A 24,507-nucleotide genomic window follows, 5' to 3' on the forward strand; every position below is an offset into this window, starting at 1 on the left:
CGACCGTAGAAAAAATGATGCCAGCAAGACTGACAAAGACAAAAAACGCACACAAACACATGGTGGAAAGAGTGAATGACAGAGATTTGATGTTAAAGTTGCTTCTTGTTTGGCGCAGAGGTAAGTGAATTAATTATTGTGTAATAGACAGCTCCCTAAAAACTCGCTAGTATTATTTACATAAAACTGATGAGATGATCACGCTGATCCCCGTCTATAGATGGCAGCACAGCTTCTAACAACTGAGGCAAATAATGTGTATTAAGACCAGTGTTGGGCTCAAAAAAATTTATTTATTAGTTACTTCTTCCAAGATTCCAGTTGCCATTAATCTGGTCTCTCGTTCCTTCTGGTCTGCAATTGAGCTAAAAAAAGTGTGCGCTGATGGCACTTCATGATCATACAGAATCTCAATTGTTCAGTATTTCTTTAAAAAATGAGGTAAAATATTTAGGAATTGTTATTACTAAAGAGCCTAAAATTAGAGACAAAAGTAATTTGATTGATAATATGAAAAAAACCAAAATGTTTGAAATATGTGGGTTGAAAAAGAGGGATATGTCTATATTTGGCAGAATTCTCATACAGAAATCAGAAGCACTTTCCAGGCTGATTTACCCAGCTGATTTATCTTTGAGTATATCTAATGGGTGTATAAAAGACATTAATCAAATTCAGTATAAATTTATTTGGAAAAACAAGCACCATTATATAAGAAACTCAGATGTAGTGAAGCCGATCAGTGAGGGAGGGTTGAACGTAATTGATTTCAATGTTATGAATGGTACCCTAAAGTTGAGGTGGCTCCAGCCTACAAGCCTTCCTTAGAAATAAACATTCTGTTTGGTTTAGATTTTCTTCTAAAACATTTTGATTCTTTTAGGGGCATTATTTTCTTTTAAGGTGTGATTTTGAGCGATAAAAATTAAAGTGTAAATTATCATCTTTTCACAGTCAGGTATTATTATATTGGAAATTATACAAACACAACTTTTCACCACATAGTTGTTCTTTGTGGAATAATAAGTGTATCCTCATTAAGGGAAAATATTAACTGTAAAATATTTGTCCTTTTGTCAGAATTGTGATGTTGAATTTTTGGTTAATAATATTGTGATTTTGGCCAATTACTTCATTCATAAATGCAAATTCTTTTCATAAATCAGTCTTCTTCAAATCATAAAAAACTCATGCGTCATAAAAAAAGGCCTTAAACTATGTAATCTTTTGAAGGTATTTTTTAAAGATCAAGCCCCTTGTATTGTACTTTATTTCTGTATTTATTTTTCTTTCTTAATTTTCTAATTATGTTTATTTTGTTTATCTATGTCTTTTTTTTTTTTCTTTTGGTTATGCTGCTATTTGGACTTCTTGCATTGCATCAGGATACTGTTGTTTACTTGGTATTTTGTATGTTCTTTCAAGCATTGAAAAAAGTTACTTCTTCCAAAAATAATATTACTTACTTACTTTCTGGCAACAGTAATTAGTTACACTACTATACATTAGGCTACTTTTTCCTTCACGCCCCATAGAAGTTAATTGCATATCTTCCCTATAAAATTCTTGTAAAATATTACTAACAATATATTTCTGCCTCATTGTTTGACCAAAATCCACATTGGACCTCAGAAGTTAGAAGTTAGTCAGAAGTTATTACAAACACTCAATGGTAACTGATATTGACTTTTAAGTAAAAGTGTTTTATTAATTTCTTTGTCGCGTCGCTTGAAGCTAATTGCAGCCCGTTATATTTCATGATGTATTTTATCAAAAGAAATCACACAAGTTTATAAGAAAATGTTTCGTTTTCTAAAAAGATTTTTAATTATAGTAATATAATTTATCGGGATCAGAGGGATGTGGGTGGGCAAGCCATGTAATGTCAGAGTAAAGTAATGCCACAACTTATCTTTTCTCCTGACAAAATCAATGTAATAGGAATATTTCCAGCCACTGAATATAAGCTTTTCCATACTCCAAACTTGCCTCGTGACTTCATGTGCCTGTGCGAGTTGTGAAAATTATGAAATTAAATCTAGGAATTATTGAATTGTTGGATTTCAAATCAGTAGGGGTTGAGGCATGAAAAGCAACTAAATAACGAGTTGTTTTATGGATGGTAACTAATATTATTACTGAAATCTTATTAGTAATTAGTTACACTACTAGTTACTGCAAAAAGTAATATCATTACTGTAACTGGCCAACACTGATTAAGGCACTGAATAAGAATATTGTTGATAGCTTTTGTAAGATAAAACAGCAGTGATGCATAATTCTTTGGCATATTTTTAAAAGACAAAGAAAGAAAAACTGAACAAAAACCCCTTTGTAATCAATGTGAGCAATGATTAAACAATTGAGACACGACTGGACTGTTAAAAGTACATAAAATGTTTTGTTTTTTATTATAATTAGTGGCATTTTCTTTAAATAGAAAGCATATACAGCATCAGGCAGGATTTTATTTTTCGTGTTGTCAGAAAGATGAAGGGGCGAGAGAGAGAGAAAGTGTGTACCTACATCACGCCTGAGGACCAATTAAGTGTCCATTGCAATTATTGTTCTACCTATAGTGCATTTATTGCATTACAAAGCAGACATCAAAAAAGAAAAAAAAAATAGTGCAATATATTTTTCTCTACTTACACAGGAGAGGAAGTGTTTATGTTCTAAGGCGTTTTCTTTCCATGTTTGTATTGCATACAGAATCGAAGACAAAAGACTCAAATAATACCCATTGTAAAAATTGTGCTTCTTAATACCTCAGAAAGAAAAAAATAATAATCAGTGTTTGTTATGGATTCTGTATTGGTCCACTAGAAAACAATGTTATGCCATAACAGATATAGGGGGGAAATGTTGTATCATGTACATTTACATGTATTAAGACATGCAAATCTTGTTTTTAGATTATACTGTGACAGAACCTCATACAGTTTATCACACATTACACATGCTCTTTTACACTGTGCATTGTGGATCATATAAATCATCTCTTTTCTCTGTCTTCATATCAACAATGCAAGTTCTTGACTTACATAAAAGTATCTGATCAATGCTATTAAAAGTAATGTTCCAAGTTAAAAACAAGCTGAACCCTGTTGACACACTATTTGGACTTGTCTCTCAGAAATCACATGTACAGTAATGGACTTACAATGGGGTAAAACATTCTAGAGGGTTTAAAAGCTAAAATGTGCAGCTTGTATTTTTGTTAAAGTGCTTATATCAATTACAAAAACTTTATACGAATGAATGTCTGATTATGTTTGTTTTTTTTTCCTGACTTTTCATGGTCATGACAGGAGTTGAAAGATTAGATAAATTTCATATAGATAAGGTTAGAAAGCAATTTTATCTAATCAGTCTAATTATTATATGTAATGTTTAAGTTGCATGGCTTTCTTGCGATTAGATTCTGTCATTACAGCTTAACTTGAACCTGGAACATTTCTTTATTACATCAATCCATATACGTGCTATGGTTAAGTGTTCAAATAAATACATAAATAAAAATAAATAAATAACAGTGGAGGTATTGAAGCCCATGAGATTGAAAAAGAGCATTTCAAAGAAAATGAACTTTGTGGCAGAAGCCCCTTGTCTGTGCTCAGTATAAAAGAGGGTGAATTGTCTTACTAAATAGAATAATACTTACAACAAGAATCAATGCAGTACTAAAGTAGATCAGAAACAATCAAAAGAAACAATCAGATCACATGCAACACTTGCATAGAATTTTTTTTTCGGTCATGCTCTGATTTTATTTTTGGTTTTTTTTTTTTTTTTTTTTTAAATATAGAACAATAGATTAAAGTGAGACATGTTGATAGCAAATAAAGATGCAGTACACTAAAAGAGAGGACTGGTCAAGGCATTTCTTAGTGGACTTTTACCCTGACTTACACACCCTAGAACATGTACATTTCCCATGAGCCTCTAAATGGCCGATGCAAAGTTCTACTTTAAGATCGGTGCTGTAAACACAGTGTCCAGAGCCGTGACACAATCTACATCAATTTGAACTTATGTTAGAAAGGCAAGAGCTGCGAAGATACAGTGACTTGTCTAATTACCTGAGATCAACGCACAATGTGGGTTGTTAACAGGTAATTGGGTGATTTCTTTGATCTGACACGGAAAGGCTCTTTTAGTTCTGAAACATAGTCTACATACATTATTGTATGCAAACACAAATGCTTATAACTGTGTAATTGGTATTACATTCTCAGTATTGCCACAAGGGGCACTATAGCATACACTGCATCTTCTCTATCACATCAGTGACTGTCATGGCAGAGCAACAGTTTAAAGAGAACTGCGATCTGACACATTTTGAAGCAATGAAACTTGCGTTCACGTATGAGTAGAGTATGTTTCAGGCTTGTAGTAGCCATTACCAAGTGTTGTTTTCCCTGTTTGGATTTCAGTGTATTTCCGGTATATACATAAAAACCCTCCAGCATTAAGCTAAGATGCTAACATACTACAGTAGTGATGTTGTCCTAATACTACGCTGGACACACTGATGGCTCAATCTTCATATCAGGCATCAATTTTGGTCAATAAGACAAGTCTTTACAATCTAAAATGAGGGTGGATGTTTCTGAAAGTGCATTCTGGGAGTGTACGGATCCAGTACAATCAATGCAACACAATCAACTGAGGGACAGTCAGTTTAGCACTGTTCCTCTGGAGGACAATACATTAGTGCTTAGGACTAGAGGTGTTAAGGCATGCAACTATACATTCACTCAAGTCTCTGTGCATGTTTGGAAGGACCTGTGTAGTCTACGTGAAATCATACTTAAATACACGTCCTATGTATAAACATGGCATTAAATTGGAAAGAGTAATTTTGAAGAAAAATAAGGATTTGCGATTTTTGGATATGCACTGAAATCTAGAGGCCATCACAACAATTAATAATACTTAGATGTTTTAACTACGTTTTCTTCCAAAAGAACCAAACCAACACCTACAGCGCTACATGAGAGTGTACTGCAACTTTATGTGACTTTACATAACCGTACAACAACTGACGTTACATATATTTTAAAGCGTCTCACGTCAACGATCTCTGAGTGAGAGCAATCCTGACTTTGTAAACATCGCAACATTTCTTAAAAACGATACAGATCCATAAATACAAAGTAAAGTAACATATTTAAAGAATTATATTCAGGATCTGGTGAAATTTCATTCAATATATATATATACACTAGCTATTCTTAGATACGTTAATAATATTCTGTTGCAGATTTTAAATTAAAAACAAAAAACGGATTAGATTACATTTTCTAATATACTTAAAATGTTCTAAAGGTCCTGTTCCAATCCTAATGTGCAAATAGTCCTAAATAATTGTATTTGAGACATGCAGTGGTAAAGATATAAGTATTAAGGCCAGTTTGAATGGTCCTACACTGGATAAACCTTAGCCTAAGCTGCTACAGGTAACATCCGAGTCTAGAGTCATGGTAATGAGAAAAGGGACAAACTTCCTTGGATTTGGTCATAACACAACCTGGTTGATATATGCTAATGTAACCACCAATAAGGTAATTAAACTAGCTAGCAGTCAACGTGTCGCCAAAGCAAGATGTGCCGTTATGTTTTTAAGTAGGCCACGGTAACCGCCCCCTTAGACGCCCAGAGCTTCGGAGAGGAAAGAGTGGCGAGAAATGGAGGACAGAGGAAGATCACTCACTTGTTAGAGAAACTTTCTTCTTGGTAAAGACAAATTCCTTCTGAGGCAGTTTATTCAGTGGCCATTTTGGTAATGCTAGTTTTCAGTCATGCAAGTACAACTCCTATCTACTTTAATAGGGAGACCGCCAAAACTGTTTGCCAACCATTCAAAAAATGTTAAAATCACCCAGAAACAATGATACAAAAATCTAAATTTAGCTTCTTTAGCTTTATATATCAAGTTAGTCTAGCTAATGTGCATGCAAGTTCAAAAACAGACCAAGATGCCTTAAGGTGACTGGCTGTTCTCTCTGATAAGGTCAACAAATAAATTACTTGCAAATGTATAATATATGAGCCTAGACCAACTTTCAACTCGATCAAGTCACAGAGGAACAACATGACTATCCCAAAACGGACGTCAAATCTGAGCTTCATCTACTTCTATAAAAATCCAATATATGGGTACTAATTGGATGGTAAAATAACCATCCATGATCCATAATGATGTTGGATGATAAAATAACTTCAGTTTTCAGTCCTTCTCATTTCCCAGAAAAAGAAACCAGTGACACTGACCTAATTAGGTTCTTTCTTTATGCAGCAGTACGGAAATGTAGGAAGATCGACTGCTTCTCTTCATTCTGGAGTTGGAATTCACCTCATGTGCAAACCAAGACTATAGTCCAAATAATATTTCACTCTACGACAGCAGAGCGTAACCCTGAATTCCTTTCCTACATACACCGTATTTACATGGTGCTTTGCAAATGGCAATGTTTGCTACATCAGTGAACGTGACTGCGAAAATGACTAATGTCAGTTGACTGAATGATGTCCAGAGGAGGACCAATAAACAACTCATAATAAGACAAGTGCATATGGGCTCCAATCAGGCAACACCATGACTGAGGGCTTGAACCAAAAAATCGTGAGTAATACTCACATTTACAAGAGCGCTAGCAAAAAAGAAGCCATTAAAGTAAGATGCAACAAAATGCTACAATATCTTTCATTGTGACTCACATCCCATGCTATGAAAGTGCTTTTCCTTTTCCCATAATGCCTTCTGTGCTCATTAGGATCAGGGAGAGCGTATAATACGCAAAATAATAAAGTTTATTAAAAAAATAAATAAAAAAACTGACTTGGGTGGGGTTTCAGAGGAAGCTCAAATGTTGTTTCGATATGAACATGCATGTGATCATAAAGGAGAAAAGCTGCCCTGTCTTTTAAAAGCAAATGTAGTGCAATGCCTCAAACAATAACAGCCACATAAGCTTAGAAAACAACAGGGTCTTTTCATCAACCATGGGCAGCTTCATCCACAAACACGCATAGACACACACACACACTGTGCGTTTCCTGCTCCTCACCAATTCCCATCACCCCTCACCCCAATTTACAACCCAACTCTCCCCTCCAGACTCCTGCAGACAGGCGGTCAGTAGTTGTCTCTTGGCCAGGCTCTCGTGCGCTGGCGGTTGTTTCGTTGGTTGTGTCCGTCCTGCGAGTCTCGCTGCTGCAGGAGTCGGTCCTGTGACTCGTGTCCGTTAGCGCTGTGGATTCCACCAGGGTGGTTACGGTTGGGCGGATACACATCCCGGTACGGGTGAGGGTGGCAGTGGGGTTCGTAATCATCTTCCTCCTCTTCCTCCTCCTCCTCCTCCTCCTCCTCTTCTTCCTCGTCCTCCAGGGGGTGCAGGGAGCTAGAGCCGCCTCGACGGAGGGAGCGAGAGTCACTGGCCTCGTCGGAGGGCATGAGGCTGTCCTGCTCCCCTTGCTCCTCCTCCTCCACTCCCCCTCCACCCCCGGCAGGCGACAGCTGCTGGTTCTGAGACAGAAAGAGAAAGATGACAACTCTGAACCATATTGAGGTCACATGTTTCCTCTTTCTGTTTCACTCCAAAGAAAAATGACTCATTTAGGAGATCCCGTAAAGACAAAAAACACACAAATATAAAACACGTAATGTGCACAGAGGTGAAAAGAAGTTTTAGGAGACAAGTCTTACCAATGAGGAAATTTAAAGTGACTGGGTGCTATGGCTTTGTTCATACTGCACACAAATCGGACTTGTTTTTTTTAAAAATCCGATTTTAAGGACTGACTGTCCAAACTGTCATAATCTTTGAATGTGGTTTGGATTGGGTTTGTCAAAAGTGCATAAACTGTTCAGACTGAATGGATTGGAGTCACATGTGGCAAGAATCTCATTTTTGCTGCCTGTCTGAACAAAGCCTTTAGGTTCTAGGTCTAAGATCAAACTGCTGTGCATTACAGATTGCTATACATTTTCCTCTGGAGCAAAAAGATTCAAGTTAGTTTCAGAAACAAGGAGGTTGCATTCAAAGGGAAGTTAGAAGGGTTGTTACATTCACAAAGCATCAGTCTGTGTGGTCAGATACGGCCTCTTTTCCAAAGTCATAAAATCAACAAGTTTCTTTATAACACAGGAAAACAGGCAGCTGTATCTGCTTTGTGAACTCGTCTTATGGAGGTTCTATGGTGTTAATATCAATCAGCAAGGTGCATAAACAGAGCAGTCAGAGATGACTGTGTGTGTAGCTCGCTCTAATCCCAGCAAATTAAGTGAAAAGTGTAGAGGGGTAAGTGCATAACATGATAGAAATCATAGAAAAAGTAGGCCTTGTCAAATGGAAAGTTTGCACTGCCATATGGAAGTTTGCACCATTTGACAGAAAAAGTTTCAATAAGGAGTGAAATGGACAGCTAGGAAGTGCCAGAAAGCATGTGACTATTGGCCTGAATTTAATCCAGTTAATTTCTGACCTCCAACCCATAGAAATGCTGCCTACACCTTTTCAAACTCTGCCTCCACCTTCAGAAATTCTGCCTAGACCAGGGATAGGCAACATCGGTCCTGGAGTGTTAATGTCCTGCAGAGTTTAGCTCCAACCCAAAAAGAAAAACTCACCTGCCTGTAGCCTAGCCTGTGATCCTGAAGACCTTGATTAGCTTGTTCAGGTGTGCTTGATTAGGGTTAGAACTAAACTCTGCAGGACAGCAGCACTCCAGGACCGACGTTGCCTATCCCTGGCCTAGACCTTTAGCCCCCGGTTTCACAGACAAGACTTAAGCTAGTCCCAGACTAAAATGCATATTTGAGCTGTCTCAACTGAAAATATCTTGCTTTGACATATCTTAAAATATATCAGTCATTGTTCTGTCTCAAGATGCACACCTGTAACATTTTCTTTTAAGGCATTTTTATAAAAGCTGCTTAAATATCTTAATTTAAATAAGGCCTAGTCCTGGTTTAAGCTAAGCCCCGTCTGTCAAACCGGGCCTAGATGTGTCAACTACACCTTGAAATGCGCCACCTACACCCTTATCTTGCCAATGCTTAAAGATCCTTATCTTGCTCAACACCTCAAAGCCCCAAACACACTGCACGATTTTAGCAATCCTATAAGATCAGTGCATGTCACGACATGGATCTAATAAACTTGGCTACGACGCGTGTGTAGACTGTATGATGACTCGTACGCTACAACACACGTTACTATAAAAGAATAAAGCGTCATCAGCATGCGCTAGTGGTAAACAAAAAGAGCACGATAAATCACACTTTAGCAGTTGTATTTTTATGTGTGCTGAAAAAAAGTGGAAGTGGCGAAAGGGGAAGGGATAAGAGCTAGAGGTAAGCAGTTTCATGTTTTAGCGCCATGTTGCGTTGATTTCAAGTCACATTTTTATTGGTTGGTCAGTAAACGTGGATCGTACCAGCAAACACACGGTGCGATGATCATGCTGTATTGTAGGCCATCTTTGGTCGCAAGACCGAGATAACCGGCATCTTTGAACCTCTCTCACTGTACGACACAGGACCACCAATTAGGAGCCACGATCACAGAAATCGCCACGATTGTTTTACGATGCCAATCTTTCGTCTGGGACAGCCGAAAAATCGTGCACTGTGATAGGGTTTAAGACAAGCTGCCCACACCTTTAGAAATGCTGTCTAAACCATTACAAACACTGTCTAAAGCTTTAGAAAAGCTGCCTTCTCCTCCAGGTATGCCTTCTACACCCTTTCAAATGCTGCCTACATCTTTACAAATGCTGTTTATACCTTTACAGATGCTGCCTACACCTTTATAAACATTGCCTACACCTTTACAAATGCACCCAAACATTTAGAAACGTTGCCTACACCTTAAGACAGGGGTTCCCAACCATATTCCTGGAGCCCCCCAACACTCCAGGAACAAGGTTAGGAACGGTCTAACCACGGCCGTAAGACACGTTGCCTACACCAGGGGTAGACATGTTTGGTCCTAGAGAGCCGCAGTTCTGTAGAGTTTAGCTCCAACCCTAATCAAACACACCTGAACAAGTGCATCAATTTCTTCAGGATTACTAAAGCCCGGCTCACACTGTGCGATTTTGGCCACAATTTGGTTGTCTGAGACAAATTTTGAAGATCCTAAAAGATTCCTATAATCCTAGGCTAAAATCTGTAGTCTTTGATCGCTGGTTTGACATGTTCACCGACAGCCGATTAATGGCCGTTGTGATCAAATTTGACCTCCGACGAATTTCTGGCAGTGTCTGAAGATTTAGCGCACCGTCCTGCAGTGTGACTTCTCCTACGACGAACATCAAACTGTCTATGTTTTTCAAGACAAGCCATGATCAGAATTAATGCTAAAGATTTCTTCTAACCGTATAAACTCCGGAGCTCTCGTCCTTCGCTCACGGAATTCATATGATACGTTACCTTAGCTATGATAAACACTGGTTGCGCTGCTGCTTTCATGTGGGTGTGTATTGCTGCTTACATTATTCTTCTTAAATATGCCGGTATTGCTGCCATTCATATACTTTTAATGATAGCCAACATTACAGCCCCGCGTGCAATGCAGCTCGCGGTCACTGAACGTGTATGGGTTGATAATGTAGAACTCCGGACAAGTTTTCTTGCACGCACCCATTTTAACGCGTCTTGACTGTCGTACAGACATTAATGACAACTGATATACCACAGTGTGACATGATCATCATGTTCGTACAGTCTGACAAGTTCAATCCTAAAGGACTTAAAAAAAAAAAAAAAAAAACAATCGCACAGTGTGAGCCCGGCTTAAGGCTACAGATGGGTGAGATTTTTTTCAGGGTTGGAGCTGAACTCTGCAGGACTGCAGATCTCCATGACTGAACTTGCCTACACTATGCATCAAACTCTGGTCCTGGTGGGCCACTGTCCTGTGGAGTGTAGCTCCAAAACACCTACCTGGAAGTTCCTAGAAATCTTGAGAACCTCGATTAGCTGGTTCAGGTGTGTTCAATTTGGGTTGGATCTAAAATCTGCAGGACATTTGCCCTCTAGGAACTTAATTTGATACCCCTGGCCTACATCTTTAGAAACGCTGCCTACATCAGGGATCTCCAAGCCTGCTCCTGGAAAGCTACTGTCCTGCAACCTTATTCAAACACATCTGAAGTTCTGAACCAACTAATAAAGGTGTTCAGGGTAACTTGAAAACTACAGGTAGGTGTGTTTGATTGAGGTTGGAACTGAAGTCTGCAGAAAGGTAGCTCTCCAGGAGCAGGGTTGGAGACCTCTGGCCAACATGTTTGCAAATGCAAAATGTCTACACCAGGGTTTCTCAACTCTGGTTCTCGAGGTCCACTTTCCTGCAGGGTTTAGCTCCAACCCTAATCAAACACACCTGAACAAGCTAATCAAGGTGTTCAGGATCACTATATAGTTACAGGCAGGTGAGTTTAAACAAGGTTGGAGCTAAACATGGACCTCAAGGGCCAGAGTTGAGAATCCCTGGTCTACACCTTTAAAAAAAAAGCTGCCTACATCTTTACAAATGCTGCCTACACCTTAGACCAGGGGTGTCAAACTCAATTCCTGGAGGGCCAGAGCCCTGCAGAGTTTAGATGCAACCCTAATTAAACACACCTGATCCAACTAATCAAGTCCTTCAGGTTTAATTGAAAACTGCACAGTATGTGTGTTGGAGCAGGGTTGGAACAAAACTCTGCAGGACTGCAGCCCTCCAGGAACTGAGTTTGACACCCCTGCCTTAGACCCACTGTCTACACTTTAAAGCCCTGACACACTGAATGATTTTCGTGTTGGCTGTCCCAGGTGAAAGACTGGCATGGTGAAACAATCGCGCCAATTTCTGATTTGCCACGATTGTTTCACGATGCCAATCTTTTATCTGGGACAGCTGAAAATCGTGCAGTGTGTCTTGGGCTTAAGATGCACTGCCTACATCTTTACAAACGCTACCTACATCTTAAAGGTGTAATACCTACACCACTTTAAATGCTGCCTACACATTTGTGGCTCGTTTCCACCAAGTGGTACTGTTCAGTACAGTACAATATTGCAATTATTTCCATTTTCATTGTCAGAAGTTGTGAATGGTACTAAAATAGCAAACCGTACCGTACCACTTTTTTGGGACAATTCCATTGGGGCACCTAGAACAGTAGTCCATTACCTAAAGGGTGGAGCTAGATTTACTGCAGAACATTGATTGATTGACAGAGAATCATCACTTGCATGTGCTACAAGGGGAATGACAACAACAAGGAGAAAGAAGCACCGCCTTAACTCCGTCATGCTGCTCATGCGTGTTGGGCTTATTTATATCAGAATATGCAAGCACAAAAATATAACAGTGTATTTTAGAATTTTATATTTTTACACACATACAGTGTCGCACTTTGTTCTTCTAACAAGAACGATGACGATCACTACTTTTTGGCATACACCACGCCTATCAATTAAGGGTACTGTTGGCGGTGGAAATGAAAGCCAGATCAGGGTGTACCGTCCTGAATCACACTGTACTGTACTGTAACATACCTCTTGGTGGAAACGAGGCTTTAGAAACATTGCCTACACCTTAAGACTAGGGTGAACATACGGGCCATTTTTACGGGAAGCACCCTTGCCAGGATTTCTATATTGCCTAAAATATCCAGGTTTTGGCTGTTTGCACTGTGCAGATCGATCATTGTATGACATTATTTCACGAGAGCTATAGAGAGCAGAGCAGACGGCTCCTTATGCTTTCAAATCGCTCTCGCGGTACTTGTGTCATACAATGATCAGTACACAGCTTCAAGTAGAACGAACAAACAAACAAACACGTACGTGTATTTGCATCGCTTTGATCGTTCTCACCTTTTCACGCGTGACACGCCACGATTGGTCAATTATGTACAATACCTGCTTGTTATTGGTCAAACTACTTTGGATGTTTTAGGCAATATAAAAATCTTGGCCAGGACGTGTCCCGTATAAATGGCACATATGGCCACCCTACTTAAGACACACTGACTACATATTGAGAACATTCGAATGTACTTTTGGAAGAGTTTTCTTAACCTTAAAAGTCATTTTAGTGCCTGCATAATTTTAAACATAAAGCTTTTGTATTACTCCCTTTTCCCCACTGGGCAAATGGCATTGCCACATAAAATCTACGAATGGGCTACATGTTTCACCAACAACAGCATAACAAAATCATATATTTGCATATATGTGACCCTGGACCACAAAACCAGTCATAAGTGTCAATTTTTCGAAATATTTGGCCAAGATACAAATATTTGAAAATCTGAAATCTGAGGGTGCAAAAAAAAATAAATGTTGAAATATTGAGAAAATCACCTTTAAAGATGTTGAAGTTCTTAGCTATGTCTATTACTGATCAAAAATTAAGTTTTGATATATTTACATTAGTAATATATTCTTTACTTAATATCCTAATGATTTTTGGCATAAAATATAAATGGATAATTTTGACCCCATACAATGTATTTTTGGCTATTGCTACAAACATATCCCAGCGACTTAAGACTGATTTTGTAGTCCAGGGTCACATATGATTTTTAATTTTATTTGAAGTGCTTTTCCAATGGGGATACCAGATGGCCATTTCCATTTGGAGGGATTGAAGGAATTAGAGGATGTAAAGAAGTATCAGGGTGGGGTTTTGTTTCATCCCACCTACTCACCGCAGGTTTGTAAGCGTTCATTCAATTAATTCCTGTGTTTCAGAGAACTGCAAAGATGTCAGGCATGAATGAGACACAGAACAGACAGATTGAGACTTACAACATATCAGTATTACAAGCATCTCTGGACCCAAGACAACTTAAAGACAGAGAGTGAAAATATGGAGTAGAGGAAAGGACAGAACAGACAAATGTTTAATGACCACTTTCCTGTTGTCAAAACAGGACAATAATCAGTTTTCAAATTACACATCTGATTTGTTAAACACAATATAGAATTGAAAGCAGAACAGTATAATGGAGTGAGATGTTTTGAATATACCGGGGGCTCCAAAACTCTGAGAACTGCAGTGCAAATACCTTTATTTTGCATTTTTTAGTTCCACAGTGCCTGTCTACCTTGCAAACTGTGTCCCATATTCTAGTGAAAATCAGTTATGACCTGAAACTATTCTCTGTGAAACTGCAACTTTTTGACTTTCGAGGTCAATACTGTATCATTTAAATGAATTTGATAGGATCTTAGATGAGGTGGATGCAGACATGGATCTACACATTACAAATATAAGATATATTTCTCAAAGTTGATACAAATACCATCTATATTCTGGATGATTATGTTTAGCACAGTCACTGGACTACTTTCCTGGCTGATCGATGAGGACACATACTAAGTCTAGTGGCCTCTGGTCTAACTAGGTCAGTGCATATGTGACTGCAAACCTCAAAACTTTTTTAATAATGTAGTTGTCTGCATTAGGACATTATCGAATATTTATGATATATTCCTGATGATTTTGCTGGCTATTGTGAATATTGTGATTTAATATGCTATTAAGCTTCCTTAAAGACATGCTATTACACAAGTTTCATAATCCCTTCGTGTAAACTTACTTTGATTATCCTGAGAGCCAAAGGCGCATGCAAATCAACATATTGCTGTCTTTCATATCTTTATATTAAAAGTCTATAAATGTTTCCGCCCATCCACACAAAGCCACCTTACCTGTAGACTGGAGATTGCTGAGGTGGGGTCATCAGATTTTGCTCCAATAGAGGGTTGAGAGGGGCGGTGCCAGGCAGATGAGTGGCACGCCAGTAGACCTCCAGATATTCAGCGAGGTGCTCACAGGCGTCCTCCAACTGGTTCTCATCCAAAATGACATCAAACATCTCCTGATGGGGAGACAGGGTGGAGGAGAAGATGACATGCAGGGGATGGAATTAGAAGATATTATATAAAATATCTTGTGATGGTGGTCAGGTGATGGGAGATGACGTTGAGCGACAGGTAGGATAATGGCTCTATGGAACAACATGCAACATGACTTTTGTCAGAATGTGGTTTGGAAAAGCAAGCGTCTACATCTCTAGAACTGTAGCAAGGCCAGTCAATCAAGTGAGAATGAAGAACATTTAAAATTACAGCAGTTCGCTAACAATGTGAGACTCAAATTTACCTTCATTTCCAAATAACACACAATACAAAAGACAATGTAGTCAAACAGATGTGCCCTAAATTGAATGCCCTTCAGTTCTCATACTGCCAATCCTTAATTAATCAGGTCTATTTATAAAGAGGACAAACAGCTAAATTATATTAAATGTATTTTGAATAGGTCATCAAAAAATGTACATTCTGTTGTCATTTCGAACACTTGAGTAGTTCCAAAATGGGAGAAATTTAAAAGAATATGTACTAGTTACTCTTTTCCATGAGATTGCAATGGATGTGTACTTTCAGGCTTCAAAAAGGAAGCAAAAGCACCATAAAAGTCATCCTGTGTATTTTTAAAAAATCTTCTAATACAGTGGCTTTGCACGAGAAATAGACAACAAAGGTTGTTATGAAAATAGGGACATCCACCCTTGCTCTTATTGGTGAGGCTTCATGAAAGAATATTCAGAACTGGTTTTGTAAACCAAATCAACCAATTTATTACAAACATCCCTGAAAAAGATTATACTTTTATGGTGCTTTTGTGTCCTTAAAACTTGAAAGCTCCAGTCCCTATTCCTTGTAACTGCATGAAAAAGAGCAATCATTACAGTTTCTCAAAATATCTTCTGTGTTCCAGACAACAAAATGAGAATTTGGAACAAAATGGGAGGGGGTGAGTAAATCATTTTTGGTGTATAATGTAATACCTTGGCAGCCCTAAAAACTTCAGCATATCTTTTGTAAGGGAAGGAAATATTGTAAAATGCCAAAACTATTCAAATATCTATAAGAAATGGATCCTGACAGCATTACCATTCTAACACTAATGTTGGATCTACAGTGTTCTAAACACCTCTCTAAGGGAAGCGTGCGTGTGTGTGTGTGTGTGTGTGTGTGTGTGTGTGTGTGTGTGTGTGTTTAAACTTGAAGAACTTACAGGAGGACATTGAGTCAGTTTATCTGCTGCCATCATCTGAACATTGAGGTGTTTGCTTTGTGATTTACCCCTCGACTTTATCAATCGCTGTAGGACCTGCCAAAAAAGAAGACGAATGAGAATCAAAGAAACTGGGTTAGTTTTGACAATGAAGGATCTATTTTGCTGCTGACAAAGCTGAAGATATTTTTTTTTTTGAATATTTTCAGCATATTCCTTAAAATAGTGCACACACACTCATCAGACTCACCTTTGGAGAGGTGACCTTGACGTACACAATAATAGGAGCTAACGAGGTTTTAGCTAGTTGCGCTGGATGGTTAATGGTGTCCGCATCTAGAATCACCAACTGAAGAGTTTTGGCCAGCTCAAATATTCTCTCGATTTCACTTTGTACCTCCGCTGAGTGGGCAAACAGACAAATAGCATCCACAAAACATGAATCCCAAGAAAAAGTAGGGAGAAAACGCTCAAATGTATTGACAGCAATACAAGTTTTTTTTACCTATTCTGGCAGAAGCCTTGCTCATTCATTCAAAGTTTGAACAAAATCAGCAGAATTTGCAACATCAGTGTTCAGTACATCACATAAAACCAATTGTTTAAGTATGCAAGATCAGCAAACAGGCAATCGACCTTGTTCGGGGTGATGTTACGGCCTAGGGCCATCTTTATTGTTGAGCTCTGAAGGGTGTGTGTGATGTTCTCACCCAAACTGGTTCGTGTGTTAGACCTCTCCATGATGGGTCTCTTGTTGAGAACCGATCTCTTGGCCAAAGAAAGGTCAGCGGTCACCCGGGTTATAGAAATCCTGTCAGCATAGCAATACATTAGTACACTTAATGATGTGAAAGAAAGATTCCTCACCCAGAGTTATCGTATGCTTTCTAAAACATGGAACATAATCGCACGAGTCGTATAGACTATGTTTATGAGTTTTCTGGAGCTTGGCAGACCCTGTAACCATTACTTTTCATTGTAAAGACATAGGAATGAGTAAATGTTGACACAATATTCTTCTATGTATACAGACAAGAACACATTTCTTGTCTGTATACACAGAAGAATATTCTGTCAACATTTACTCATCATTACTCGTTACTCTTTTAATACTCACCGTCCATCAAAGCGATGTTTGAGAAAGTCAAACAGGGCTTTCTGCATCATATCTGTCACCTGTCGACAGACACGACACATTAGACAACAAATTTTAAAGACAAATTCAGAGGGCTGTATAATGTTTAGTGCTCACCTCATAGCCCTTCAGTGAAGGCCCAACCAGAACCACAGGCCTCATGGACGGCACCACATCATATGGAGGAATGTGTTCAGTCTAAAAAAGACAAGAGTGGCACTGTCACACAGAACTACAGCATCAACTACAACTATAAAATACTAGTTTCTGTAATGTATCAGCACAGACTGGCAACAATCTTGGTACAAACTGCTATACTTCCTGAGATGCATGAGAATTCAGATAGTGTCTTACTATTTAAAGCATCTAGACCTGTCACAGAGACAAGTGCAATTTCTAAAGACACTTATTCTACTGATATCAGAATTGTATGCATGGTACTCCAAAAAAGACTTAAAGATTATCGTAAAATATCTAACACAAATCCATATCAACACCTACCTGCTTTAGCTTCTGTTTGGCTTTTGAAAATAAGAGAACACATCAGAATCAGCATTCAGAAGATTTTAGAAGCAAAACGGCTTATATTTTTTCTTTATTCTGAACGTTTACAGGTGTTTATCCTACTGTATATGACTGTGGAAGCTTAACCTGTGACAGACCATGCATTATGTTAAGAAGAGGAGCAAAGAATAAGAACAAAAGCAAAAGCAAGGGAAGAATAAACTCACTGATCTTCAGCCCTACTGATATTTTGCTAATTTGGGGCAGCATTCCCAGCCACACACATCCCCTGCAAAGCAGCATGGTGCCCAGGCCCTGTCATACTCACTCTCACCTGCAGATGGTGGCGTGGATCTCCAACCTCCTGATACCATGTCTCCCAGGCTTGAGGAGGAGTTACCACTTTTCCTGCAGAGAAAGAAAAAAATGTTATCACCATCAGAGCAACAGCAAATGCCTTCACAGAGCTGGTAAGCTATCTGGACATTACTAGAATTGTCAGCTTCATTAAAATATTATCATTTAGACATATTTTGGCATCTGTATTTGGACAATCTCAATTTGCATTCCCAGTTTTATAGTATGCAAGCAGTATTGGAACAATACATGACCCACTGCATGTGTATAATTTTGATGTGTGCAACCATTGGATACTTTGCTTTCCCATAACAATATAGGGACTCAGTCATCAGATTTAGTGGGTGTTTATTTTTTAACTTGATACGTGTGCATCAAAAGATGCAGCTTATTCAAATGATAAAAGTATTAAGAAAACATTAAATAAATTCGGTAACACCTTCCAACAAGGTTCAATTTGAGGAATAATTTACCCAAAAATGAAAATTCGCTGAAAATGTACTCACCCTCAGGCCATCCAAAATATATATGAGTTTGTTTTTCATCAGAACAGATTTGTACAGATCACATGCTCACCAATGGATCCTCTGCAGTGAATGGGTTCCGTCAGAATGAGAGTCCAAACAGCTGATAAAAACATCTCAATAATCCACAAGTAATCCACACCACTCCAAAATACGGGTCCATAATCCATAATAATGCTTCTTTCTCTAAAAAAAGTCTTTTTTTAACTTCAAACCATTGTTACTGGCTAAAATATTTGGCCTCTATCCATATAATGCTTTCTGCAGTGAAAAAAGCAATCTCGTCTGAATCAGGAGAGAAATATGCACAGATCAAGCACTAGTTACAAGCAAAAACAGTCCAAAACAGTTTTAAACAAATATACCTGTTTTGATGTGAGAGGACAATAGGGGATTGACTTTTTTTAGAGAAAGAAGCATTATTATGGATTATGGACCCGTATTTTGGAGTGGTGTGGATTATTGTGATGTTTTTATCAGCTGTTTGGACTCTCATTCTGACGGCACCCATTCAGTTCATTCACTGAACAAGTGATATAATGATACATTTCTCTAAATCTGTTATGATGAAGAAACAAATTCATCTACATCTTGGATCTCCAGAATTTTCAGAAAATCTTTGGGTAAACTATTTCTTTAGCAGTAGTTAACAAAATTAGTCAACATGAATTAACAATGACAAATACCACTAACAAATGTATTAATCTTAGTTAATATATAGTGCAATATTTAATAATACACCACTAAAATCAAAAGTTGTATTTGTTAATATTATTTAATAGACCTGAGCTAACAATGAACAGTTGCAAATGTGTCTGAAATAGATACAGTTGTGCACAGTTTGGGAAAGAGAGACCTCTGTTGTTTTTGCTCCTGTTTGAGTCTCATGGCCTCCAGTCGCAGGGGGCTGGGAATGAAGCTGATGTCTGCCCCCTCTTTCACCAGCCTTCCAATCCACCAGTCATTATTGTACTTCTGCAACACAAACACGAAGGAAAACATGCTCAGCGCTATTAAGATGAGCTATTATGGTATTATGGGCACTGTTAGCAAAGAGGACTGACCTGCAAAACCTTTCACACATCTCACCTCTTTAATGTGCAGAAAGTCTTTGGCTTCAAAGTTTATGGCAGCACCCTGAACAGGACAGTCCTCATCTAGAGCCCCGCAATAATTCACATTCGTCTTCACTGCGAACGCTACAGGTTTGGACTGCCAGGGAAACCAATGTTAATAATGGCATTTTTTTTCAACATAAGCAACCAAAAAGAAACAGTGAAATAATCCTCTTATGGTTTACAACTAAATGTTAAGAAAACGTTGTTGCTTGAACTGCATTTGTATGCATGATCCCCTGTCCCGACACATTTCTAAAGCTACATGCAGAATGGCACTTTGTTGCTGCTCGCTGTCCAAAAAAAAAAAAAAAAAATTTGAAAAAGCCCATTAAAGAAGAGCTTGAGGAACCTTGGCTCTCTCGAGCTGCAGCTGGGCCTGGCGTTCGGCTTCACGCCGATACGCCTCGCGGTCCTCCTCCGCTGACAGGTCGGAATCCGAAGGTCTGCTCGTGTACGAATCGGCTGAACCCTGCAGGAACAAGGGAAGCCAAGAACATTTGCCGTAACAGAGAAATGAAAACCACAGGAAAAAGCCCATGACTTGCAGTGTAAACATAGCTTAGCTAGTCATAACACTCATCAATCACTACAAAACATAGCTACAGGAAGACAGAATACATGAAAATAAAATAATGAACCATTTAAAACTTTTGGATTCTAGAAAATGGGCAGAAGTTTATTACAATGACGAAGTGACACAAGAAACAGACTTTACAATATCATTTAGGCTACACAACTAAACATGAAGGTAAACAGTATGTATGACATGTTCTACTTTATAAGTAAAGCACATTTTTGGCATAAATGCTCTTATTTATGTGGTACTTAAAAGTACTTGTAAATGAATGAGAACCTAAGAGCTCAGTCCATACATAATAAAACCATCTATGTGCACAACAACATACAAATAATCCTTTAAAATAAACCTTTATAAATAAACAAGTTATAAAGCAGATACTATTTTGTAGATTTAAACTACATACGACTAAAAAGTGTCTGCTAAATTAATGAATGTACTGTTGATACTATATTGAAACGTTCACTCACCGGCCACTTTATTAGGTATACATGTTCAACTGCTTTTTAAATATCCAATCAGCCAATCTGATGGCAGCAACTCAATGCACTTAAGGCCCAAGTTTACTTCATTTTTTTGTATGTGTACGCTATAGCGTACACGCACAATTGTGCATAGCCTAGTCCAAGTATAGTCCATTTGAGGTGTACGTGAACACAGGCGATCGACAAATGCGCTCTAGAAAGCTTTGTCTTTGTCCAGCATCTGCTCTATTTCTCTTCAGAATTTATGAATTTACAGAATTAGTAATGGGAGAGATTTTTTTTCTTAAGAAAACCAAACTGGTATCAGTATCGGTATCGACAGATATCATTCTGAATAATCGGTATCGGCTAAGAAGCTGTAGCTGTAGCTATCGGCTTTCGTATTGGTGCAACTACTGTATGCGCGTACTATTCTGGTGACGAAATTTGCATCAGGCGCACTGTACGCGAACCCTCGTGTACACGTAAAAACTGTATACTTTAGCCTTTAGGCATGTAGATTTGTTCAAGACGATCTGCTGAAGTTCAAACCGCGCATCAGAATGGGGAAGAAAGGTGATTTAAGTGACTTTGAATGTGACATGGTTGTTTGTGGTAGACAGGCTGGTCTAAGTATTTCAGAAACTGCACGCACAACCGTCTCTAGGGTTTATAGAGGATGGTCCAACAAAATATCCAGTGAGCAGCAGTTCTGTGTGAAAATGCTTTGTTGATGCCAGAGGTCAGAGGTGGTTTGAGTTGATAAGAAAGGCAACAGTAGCTCACAACCGAGGTATGCAGAAGAGCATCTCTGAATGTACAACACTTCAAACCTTGAAGCAGATGGGCTACAGCAGCAGAAGACAATGGGCGCCGCTCCTGCTAGCTAACAACAGGAAATTAAAGCTACAGTTCACACAAGCTCACCAAAATTGGACAATAGAAGACTGGAAAAAGGTTGCCTGGTCTGATGAGCCTCGATTCCTGCTGCGACATTTGGGTCAGAATTTGGTGCAAACAACATGAAAGCATGGATCCATCCTGCTTTAGATCAACAGCTCAGGTTTCTGCTGCTGGTGTAATTGTGTTGGGGATATTTCTTAGTACCAACTGAGCATGATTTATACGCCACTACCTGAGTACTGTTACTGACCATGTCCATCCCTTTATGAACACAGTGTACCCATCTCGTGATGGCTACTTCCAGCAGGATAATGTGCCATATAACAAAGCTCAATCCAATAGAGCACCTTTGGGATGTGGTGGAATGGAAGATTTGCATTGTAATGCTATCATGTCAATATGGACCAAAATCTCTGAGGAATGTTTCCAGCACCTTGCTGAATCTATGCCACGAAGAATTAAGGCAGTTCTAACGTCAAAAGAAAGTCCAACCCTGTACAAGCAAGGTATACCTAATTAAGTGGCTGGTAAATGTATATTTACTATATTTAAACACTGTTTGATTTACAGCATTATGTAGTAAAATTGCACAACTATTTGTATTTTAGTGCACAATGTGAAATTTTTTTTTGTTGAATGTTAATAAAACTCTTGTTGCAGTATATTCTCTTTATTTAGAGAAGCGTAAAAAGTGTAAAACACTGTTCTTTTCCTTTCCAACCACTGGAGCAACACTAGAGCTAAAATGCTTATGGTCAGTGAGTCATCAAATGCTTTTCCAATGGTCTGTACAGTCCTAATAGGCACATCCAGCTTCAAACAAATCAAGAAACGTATAACTAACAGATTCCACAGGGCTAAAAACAGAGACTGTACGCTACAAATGTTGGTAATTCATTAAATACAACTGTGATCTGTGGCATAGTGATCTTAACACTCAGATTTCATCTGTATGGCCTCTAAGGTGACAGATTACTACAGCACTAGAGCGCTGAGCCCGAGGCAGTCATGTAACGCTCAGAACAATGATTCGACTATAAATAATGAAACAAAACCAACCCAAATATAGCAATAACAGCATAATTTGCATTTCAAAGTGATGCCAACATCTTCTATAACCATGATGATAATGAAGTGAAATCTGGTTCTAAAATGTGTGCATCCAGACCAACACCCTCACAGACCTTAATACCAATTAATCATACAAAACAATAAAAACAACCTCTCTCTGAAATTCAAACTCACTGTCCACAAATTCATAACCAGTTAAATTCCACCTACCTTCTTCAGGAGTATGGTTAGTGGTTTGTTTGTAACGCTATCTCATTCTCTCTGAGCTCAAGAGAGACCCCAGTACCCTCAAAGCATAGTCCTTTGGTTAGTGACCCTTTCCTGGTCCACTCTGAAGATTGTTCTTGGTCCAAGAACGATCAACTGGCGCTCAATGCCAGTCAAAAACAACACCGAGGTCCAGCACCCAAAACAGAGCAGTCATGACTGCCCTCAGAATTTCACAGCAGGGAGGGAGAAGACGAGAAACAGAGAGAGAGAGAGAGAGAGAGAGAGAGAGAGAGTGAGAGTGTGGAACTCAGAAGACAAATGAAAATGCAAGCGGGTGGTATGAGCTGTTAGAAGAAGGAAAAATGGAGGGAGGGATGAAAACGAGCACCTCAGGACTAGCGCAGCGAGCAGAATGCTTTGGGGGAAAAATGACTGAATCTCACTGTGGACGGAAATAAGTAAGCTTAAGAAAACATTGTACCAGCATCATCACCACCAACAACTTTTTCAGCTGTGTTCACAACTATACTCCACCACGATTCCATCAACATTTGAAACAATCATCTTTGATTTAACAAAAATGTATAATGAATAAGATTGTAATAATATAAGATACCTGTAATACAGTATATTCTGCATATTCTATAATTATATTCTATTTATATTCCATTTTTTTGATCACTAATAAATTTGTAAATATTGACAATGCAAAAGGTCAGATGTTCTTGCCTCCATTGAAGCACTGTAAAATTATTTTGATCATTATATAATGACAATAAATAATTTGTAAATAAATTAAATAAATAAGAAAAGTGCACAATAGAAACTTTTACATTAGTGGTTTCAGATTTTCAGACCCTACTGTACATCAGATTAATAATAGAAAAAAGATATATGCAATTTCTGAAATGAATATATGCATACATATTTAAAAGAAAAAGAAAATGTGCACTACCTCTTTGGTCAGTTTGTTAAATCAGTCAGTCTAATAAGAGTTCTTAGTTAATGCTGATAATACATACATACACGCACATGTACACGCACAGACACACACACACACACACACACTTATGTATCTATTACTAATTAGTAATATTTAACTATGAGTGGAAATCTCCAAAAATGCAGTGCTCCATAAAGTATGCCAGTGAAAATCAGTGCCATCTACACAATATTCAAACATTTAGTTTGAACAATACCATATTGACGAGGTATGAGGTAAAGCACACACACACTCACACCCTTATCGACTGTATTCACGTCAGCCAACGAAACAAGAAAAAAGGCGAGAAAGTGCAGACATTAGCATATTTAACTCTCTCCGGCTCTGAACAGAAGGCTTGTTTTTGCAGATTCAGCTCTTTCATTGTGAGCAGCGTGTCATCGCCACTATCTCTATATAGCATTCATCCAACATTAGCAATTAATCTTCCTCATAACAAAAACATAATTGAGCATTTTGAGAACCACTGTGTTGCTCTCCTTTTGGTGAAGGATATTGATTTGATTGAGATATATTGGCTAGCTCACAGAAAAACAACACAAAGAAAATATGT

At 38.4% G+C, this 24,507-nt stretch overlaps 1 protein-coding gene across 1 annotated transcript in view; it reads right to left on the reverse strand.

The window, feature by feature from the left end:
* Positions 1 to 3,767: 3,767 nt before the first annotated feature.
* Positions 3,768 to 24,507, reverse strand: part of cacnb3a (calcium channel, voltage-dependent, beta 3a) — a 48,890-nt gene continuing 28,150 nt past the window's right edge. Inside the window, 13 exon segments of the mRNA XM_058763720.1 lie at positions 3,768 to 7,531; positions 14,717 to 14,736; positions 14,739 to 14,886; positions 16,089 to 16,184; positions 16,339 to 16,490; positions 16,799 to 16,899; positions 17,206 to 17,264; positions 17,341 to 17,421; positions 17,725 to 17,744; positions 18,056 to 18,135; positions 19,465 to 19,583; positions 19,698 to 19,820; positions 20,076 to 20,195. Coding sequence (XP_058619703.1) covers positions 7,142 to 7,531; positions 14,717 to 14,736; positions 14,739 to 14,886; positions 16,089 to 16,184; positions 16,339 to 16,490; positions 16,799 to 16,899; positions 17,206 to 17,264; positions 17,341 to 17,421; positions 17,725 to 17,744; positions 18,056 to 18,135; positions 19,465 to 19,583; positions 19,698 to 19,820; positions 20,076 to 20,195 — 1,509 coding nt within the window. The 3' untranslated portion in view covers positions 3,768 to 7,141.

Source organism: Onychostoma macrolepis, chromosome 23, assembly GCF_012432095.1.
Source record: "Onychostoma macrolepis isolate SWU-2019 chromosome 23, ASM1243209v1, whole genome shotgun sequence".
NCBI lineage: Eukaryota > Metazoa > Chordata > Actinopteri > Cypriniformes > Cyprinidae > Onychostoma > Onychostoma macrolepis.